The sequence below is a fragment of the Rissa tridactyla genome, chromosome 8 (assembly GCF_028500815.1).
Source record: "Rissa tridactyla isolate bRisTri1 chromosome 8, bRisTri1.patW.cur.20221130, whole genome shotgun sequence".
Classification (NCBI taxonomy): Eukaryota; Metazoa; Chordata; class Aves; order Charadriiformes; family Laridae; genus Rissa; species Rissa tridactyla.
Window position 1 is genome coordinate 8,089,129 of NC_071473.1, and position 6,920 is coordinate 8,096,048.

The 6,920-nt window shown below is 48.1% G+C and overlaps 1 protein-coding gene across 2 annotated transcripts; it reads left to right on the forward strand.

The window, feature by feature from the left end:
• Positions 1-24: 24 nt before the first annotated feature.
• DCTN5 (dynactin subunit 5) lies at positions 25-6,020 on the forward strand. 2 transcript variants are annotated; one of them, XM_054211977.1, is made up of 7 exons: positions 25-126; positions 280-348; positions 836-954; positions 1,425-1,536; positions 2,114-2,216; positions 2,976-3,067; positions 5,656-6,020. In XM_054211977.1, exons 1-7 carry the CDS (start codon positions 79-81, stop codon positions 5,674-5,676), a joined length of 564 nt encoding a protein of 187 aa, XP_054067952.1. In that variant the 5' UTR covers positions 25-78; the 3' UTR covers positions 5,677-6,020. The 2 variants fall into 2 exon arrangements, with proteins under 2 accessions (XP_054067952.1, XP_054067953.1); XM_054211978.1 differs by having other exon boundaries at positions 64-126; positions 280-294.
• Positions 6,021-6,920: the final 900 nt, after the last annotated feature.

Sequence of the window (6,920 nt, forward strand, 5' to 3'; positions counted from 1 at the left end):
CCCGCGGCGGAAGTGCCGTCTGGCGGGAGGAAGTGACGTGTCGGAAGCCGGGAGTGGCCGTGCGGAAGCGACGCCGCCATGGAGCTGAGCGAGATGCTCTACAACAAGTCCGAGTACATCGAGACGGTGCGGGGGGACCGAGAGGGGCTGGGGGAAGCCGGAGGGGACCGGGGGTGGCTGAGGGGGCTGAGTTGAGCTCGCTGAGGCGCTGGGGTGTCGCGTCGGCGGTGGGGCCTGGGGCTCCAAGGGGCCGCAGTGACTCCTCCCTTCTCCCCGCAGGCGTCCGGCAATAAGGTGAGCCGACAGTCCGTGCTGTGCGGCAGCCAGAACATCGTTCTCAACGGCAAGGTGGGTGGCGGGGAGGGGGCTGCAGTGTTCCCCCCCCCGCCCCGGTGCCTCGTTCGGCCCAGCAGGTGGATTTGGGGGCGGGGGGAGCGCGGCCAGGCCGCGGGGTCCTTGTCACCACGGCAGCGGCGCTCGAGCTGCTCTGTTGTCCCCTGACAACCGCTCTCGGCCCCGTGGTACGGGAGATCTGCTCTCTGAGGACGCTTCTGCGTGTGAGCAGATCGTGGGGCTTTTGTCCGTGCAACAGTATGTTTCTCTTTGTACTTAAACTTCACTTTGTGTATTGGCTCGCGTTGTGCAGCTTGCTGACACCATGGCAGCGCAGCTGGTCCTGTGTCATTTGCTTTGTTCCCACTTTTCTTTTGACTAAAAGAATCTTCTATAAAGTAACATAATCTCACTGGAGTGGCCTGACCGCTGTGTGTGTAAATATAATAACTGGTAACACAGGTAGAAATTGGAGCTCATTTATCTCTCTTTTCTTCTACAGACCATAGTTATGAATGACTGCATCATCCGCGGTGACCTGGCAAACGTACGGGTTGGACGACACTGTGTGGTGAAAAGCCGCAGTGTCATTAGACCACCCTTCAAGAAGTTTAGTAAAGGGTAAGAGGTTCCCTTCCTTTAAGGAGACTGAAATTAAAATCTGAACTTAAAAAGCTAAATAAAATATATCGTCTTTGTTGAGATCTGTATTCAGAGCGCTGGGGTCCTTTTGCAGTAATTTGCAGAAACGTGTCCCTCTAAACCTTTTCCTCCAACTTCCAGCTTTGCCTTCGGGGTTAGTGTTCCCTTCAGACGACAGTATGGAAAGACTGGGATATATTAAAATGGCTAAGTGAAGAATGTGTTTCATTTGTTCTTTGTTTATTCACAACATCTTCCTGTTGCTCATTTGGGCCATCCTTTAGAAGGAGATGAGAAAAGATCAGTTGAAGTTTAATCTTCCTTAGTATCAGATCTACCTCTGGTAGTACAGCTGGAGATGGGAGACTCCACAGTGTGATTTTGGGGCTAACAGTGTTGCAGATCAGTCTGTATATTGTACACCTGAACAAATAACTCTCCTGTCACAGGGTGGCTTTTTTCCCTCTCCACATTGGTGATCATGTCTTCATAGAAGAGGACTGTGTTGTCAATGCAGCCCAGATTGGCTCCTATGTCCACATAGGCAAGAACTGTGTCATTGTGAGTGCCATTTCTCAGTCTTTTCTTTAAACTCTTGAGTACTATTGAGGCTTTGTAACAACAGAGGAAAGGTATCTGCACCAACGGGCTGGAGCAAGCATACTTACTCTGTGCTGTTCATTTCTCCTCCTTTTCCACAGAAAGTGGTGTTTTTAGTTTTGCTGTTCCCTCACGACAGTATTGTGGCTAGTGGGACTGTCCAGGAAAGACAGCCTTTTCACGAAGTACAAGTGGAATTGTGTTTCTACACAAATAATGCAAAATAGTCAAGGTTGCTGTCTGCTGAGTTAGAGAAGGCCTTGCTACGTTACTGCATGACTCAGGTTCTAGGTTCCAGTTTGCACATTGACATGTGTTAATATGCAGCTGCCCATGCATGTATTAGTCAACAGCAAACAGACTTTTTTTCCTCAAAAAATGAAAAAGTGAAATCTGTTGGAAAGAGCATTCAGTCCCATGATCCCTTATACAGAACGTGTTTTGAGCAGTTAAATTTGTTGAGGTTTAGGTAACTAATCAGGATTAAACAAAAGCGTGTAGTATTTTAAGTATCAGCTTTACCTAATCTCTGTTTTAGGGTCGTAGATGTGTTTTGAAAGACTGCTGCAAAATCTTAGACAACACAGTACTACCTCCTGAAACAGTAGTCCCACCTTTCACAGTCTTCTCGGGCTGCCCAGGTATGTTCCCTCTAGCTTTTTATGTGCACAGAAGTGTGGATAACGTAGATATTCTTATTTTAAGCTGAGATTGCTATGACAAAATTGCCTATTGGCATTTAGTGCCTGGAAATAAAGGTATAGGGCACTTGGTGAACTGAGATGTAACAATTTTAACTTGTGAAACTTGCTGCTTTAGTGTATGTTAGGTAGGTAGTACATGTTTACTCCAAACAGTATGACTAGGATGCCAGCTGTGGCCATCCTGTACAGTAAACAGCACAGCTTTTCAGGCCTCTAGAACGCAGGAGGCATTAGGCCCTGCCAGAGGGAGCACTCTTCCTTCCATGGTTTCTAGTTTTGCAGGTATTTCAGTGGTTGAAATTGTAGGAAGTCCACATGCTCATTATGCATATGTTAGTAGGGAGGTAGGTACATTAAACTGAGGTATATGAAAATTTAGATCTGCTCATTGACCTGGCTGTGCCGGAGAGCTCATTGTACAAATTGCATGCTCTGTCATTTATCTTCTGACAGTGATTTAGGAGTAACAGCGGAAGCTGTTACGGGACCCAGCTGCAGCAGCCTGTCTGATGTCCATCCCAGGGGGTATGATGGGAACGATCCTGCTGTATTGCTCAACATGAGAGAAGAGCTCTTTGCTCTTCTATTAGTATTTACTTACGATTTAATCAGTCACTGCTTTGAATGTTGAATATAAGCTTATTTCTGCTTTCTCCTGCCAGAACGCTGATGGTCATACTCTTGTTCTTCTTCCAGGACTCTTCTCTGGGGAACTCCCGGAATGTACCCAGGAACTCATGATTGACGTTACAAAGAGCTATTACCAGAAGTTCTTGCCACTCACTCAGGTCTAGTAGCCTATTTACCATGTTTCAGAGCAGTAAAGGCACACAGGAGTATTCTGGGGGCAGGGAGAGGGATATTGTTCAGCAAGACCAGGGCACGGCCCTCTGCTGTTCCTGAGCACTTCTGTGAGTGTTCCTCAACACTAATGGTCCGGCCAAGCAGTCCCTTGTGAAAGCTGCTGTGTCATGTTGTTTAAACTTTGTATCCTCATTTGAATGTATTTCATTCCATGTTGTCTGAATTGTGCCATTAAATGTTCTGGATCTAGGAGAGCTGACAGAATTCCCTTTAGGGCACATCTCTTTGCAGCTGGAGAACAAGGCGGAGTTGACAGGGCGTACTCTGCAGCCTAAGCCTGTCTTTCACGTCAGTTCTGTTCCTTACCCACAGCAAGTGGGTTTACGTTTGCTAGAAGCGATCTCCATCCTAGAACAGAAGCACTGTGTGGCTGATCTGTGTGTTATGGGTAGTTACCAGGGTTCATTAGACCCAGTGTTTTCCTTTGGAAAAATATTTGCTGCTCTGTAGGCCTGCGTGTTGAGGTGAATGGCCTCTTCCTTTTCGCCCTGTGGACTGAGATTCTCTCTTATAGGGACAGGGTATCATTCATCATCCTGGGATTGGCTTTAGGACTTTTGGCCAACATTGAAACCTGTCTTTCTGTGCCTTGCCTGACAGGACACTTCTTAGCTTTTAGCTCTTGAAGTAGACATCAGTCCTGTGCTCTCACCCGTCACAAAGGATTAGGATTCTCATGGCTGATGCATGTTCAACTTCCTGAACATCACAGACCTTAAAGAGCCAAAGGGCTTTGGGAAGAGGATTGTCATGTCACTCACAGAGTTCAGTGCAGCAGAAAGTGGGTAATTAAAAGCAGAAACCCGAGAGAATGCTGCAATTGTCCCCACTTATTACCCAGTATGTATATTTGCAGAAAGCTCTTTGGTGCTTTTTTGCATTATAAAACTTAAGAAGGAAATTCAGACTTCTTGGAAAAGGTGAACATTTCATTTTGGACATGTACTAGAGCAGGAATAATTCTTGTTGGGAGCAGCTCTGTGAAAGCATGAGACAGCTGACACTTGCGTGTACCTGACTCAGTACCAGACAACTGGCTAAAAATGAATCTACCTGCTCTGGTTGTGTTATATTAGAGCTTAGCATTGTCCTTCTCTAGCTTTTAAAACTGGGGCTCCTGCATGTTGTAGTGTAGAAGCTGGGGGCCAGGACACATCTTAGTTACATGGTGTATGGCTGTGAGATGAGCAGCCCTGGAGCCTTCAGCTGTTCTGTATAGTGCAAAGTACTGATACACCTTGAATAGCAAACAGCTGTACAAGTACTAAAGTGTGTAGTAACTGCTGTTAATCAAATGTAAAACCACTGACTGGTTTGTTTGTATTTTTACTGTACATAAATTAAAGCCTCTTCAGTTGTTCAATTGACTCAAGGTTGTGACTCTTCAAACCAAACTTGAAGCTAGAGTGAAATTTCTGTGTGTGGGCACATGAGCTGCAGTCTCTTGTTCTGTGACTATTACAGGCCATTACTGACTATTACCGTGTCAGTGCATTAAAAAAGTGAAGTACAGTGTGAAACAGCTTCTTTCTGCCTCTGAGCTGATGACTTTCACCCATAAATGATGCCAGCTTTGTTGTTTCATAATGGCTCTGACACAGAATGTCTTTGATTCTGTTCTTTGTGATGAAGTGACAATCCAAAAGCCACCAGGGTGACAGTAAAATCCTCTCTTCAGCACTGAAACATTAGGCACACCTATTTGGTACAGCACTAGTTCCATTAGTGTTGCTCCAAGCACTTGGAAATGGCTCGCTTTTTGGATCTAGCCATCCCAGATGGCATGACTCCTTTTGCATCTGTACAAAAACGCAGGAGCTGGAGCCAGCTCCTCATGGCAGGGAGCACAGCTGGGACAAGAAGATGAGATTCTATGTTGAAGCTGACAGCTTCCTAAGTGTCTTCGTCTTCCCCAAATGGTTAGTTCCTGCTGTCCAGAACCTGACTAGCCCTTGCAGAAGCCATTTGCGGTGAGGGGCTATAGGAGGCCTCCCCCGTCATGAAACCTGACAGATTTGGGGATTCTTGCAAGATTTCCTGCAAGTCAGGTGTTGAGGAGTTCATGATGCCGCTCTAGTACTACTTTGCCCTGTTAATTTGCCATCAGCTGTCTCTGGAAGCGTGGGAAGCTGCACTGTATTTGGTCAGGAGGGGGCTGTGTGTGCTGTGTTGCCATGGTGTCACTTCAAAGTTTCAACACCACATAGTACATTTCACCGGGATCGCTTGATTAACGGCCACGGTTGGGCGGCGTGAAGCCAGGCTGCTGGCATGGGAGAGGGGCGGGAAGGGGCGGCTGCCGAATCAAGGGATGTGAGTTTGAGAGTGGGAACGGGATGGCAGCTGGAAAAGTCCGAGTGATGCCTTTCCACGATCACGTGAGCAACACAGCTGTATTGTACAGAGAGATACGTCACTGCGCAGTTACGCATTTCTTGGCCTACTCTTCCTTCTAGCAGGCTGAGCCAACCCTTCTGCCTTAATTTAAACCTCTTTTATTGTCTCTGTTAAGGTGGCCTCTGCCAGGGTCTAAAACCAAGTCGCTACTGAAGATCTCAAACACTCCGCACTGTTAACATTCCTTAGAGTTGGCCACTTTGTCCTCCTGTCCTCTGAAGCATCCCTCTGACCTGGGCTCACCTCTACGCCTCTGCCAGCTCTGGAAAGATGGAGTGTCAGTAGGTTGCAGCGTGCTACTACCGCCCCGGGGAATTACAAGCTTCTGATGGCAACGGTCAGCCTAGCGCAGTGCAATAAAACGTAACTTCCAAGGGAGGGCTTTGCCAAAGTGGAGCTGTAGGTGCATGGGGAAGCATGCCCCTCAGGGACGGAAATTCCTTCTTTCAGGAATCTTGTACAAACAGTGATCACTTCAAACACTAAGTTGCTGTATTGCTTCATTGATCCTATATGCTTTACCCCAGTTTGCCCTGAACAAAACTGGCGGGCCAGGGCATTTGGAATCCTCGGGAACACAACGGGGGTGCAGAGCCCTTCCTTCTTTCACGTTGTGTCCACTGTCGGCTGCGACAGGTGCTGATGCGGATGGGTCTTCAGAATTGGACCTGTTGGAGCAGGTCCAGGGGAGGCCGCAAAGATGATCCAAGGGCTGGAGCACCTCTGCTGCAAGGACAGGCTGAGAGAGTTGGGGTTGATCAGTCTGGAGAATAGAAGGCTCCGGGGAGACCTTAGAGCCCCTACCAGTATCTGAAGGGGGTCTACCGGAAAGCTGGAGAGGGACTTTTTACAAGGGCATGTAGGGTTGTGAGGGGTAATGGCTTCAAACTGGAAGAGGGTAGACTTAGATTAGATATCAGGAAGAAATTTTTCACTATGAAGGTGGTGAGCCCCTGGCCCAGGTTGCCTAGAGAAGCTGTGGCTGCCCCATCCCTGGAGGTGTTTGAGGCTGGGTTGGATGGGGCTTGGAGCAACGTGGTCTAGTGGGAGGTGTCCCTGCCCAGGGCAGGGGGATGGAACTGGATGATCTTTAAGGTCCGTTTCAACCTAAACCATTCTATGAATGTGCTGGCCAGGACCATCTATTCTTTGTTAGCCAGGGCTGAAAGAACCAGCTGTAGCTGATGGGGACAGGAAGGCCTACCCCGCTGGGACCATGCATGCCTGGAGGGAGGAGGCAGGCTGGTGGGGTGAGTTGCTGCGGGTGAGGTTTGTGCTGGTTTTGGTGATTTTTAATTGGCATTTCGTTCTGTGCCAGAGCAGGTCGAGGGGTGAGAACACCCAGTACAGTGCGGGGGGGTGCAGGAGCAGCTCTGCAGG

Excerpts from the sequence above, each read along its gene's own strand:
- DCTN5 (XM_054211977.1), top strand. The coding sequence starts at position 79 with ATGGAGCTGAGCGAGATGCTCTACAACAAGTCCGAGTACATCGAGACG. Across the intron at positions 1,537-2,113 it reads TAGGCAAGAACTGTGTCATT|GGTCGTAGATGTGTTTTGAA; the intron begins GTGAGTGCCATT and ends TCTCTGTTTTAG. Across the intron at positions 3,068-5,655 it reads AGTTCTTGCCACTCACTCAG|GTGGCCTCTGCCAGGGTCTA; the intron begins GTCTAGTAGCCT and ends GTCTCTGTTAAG.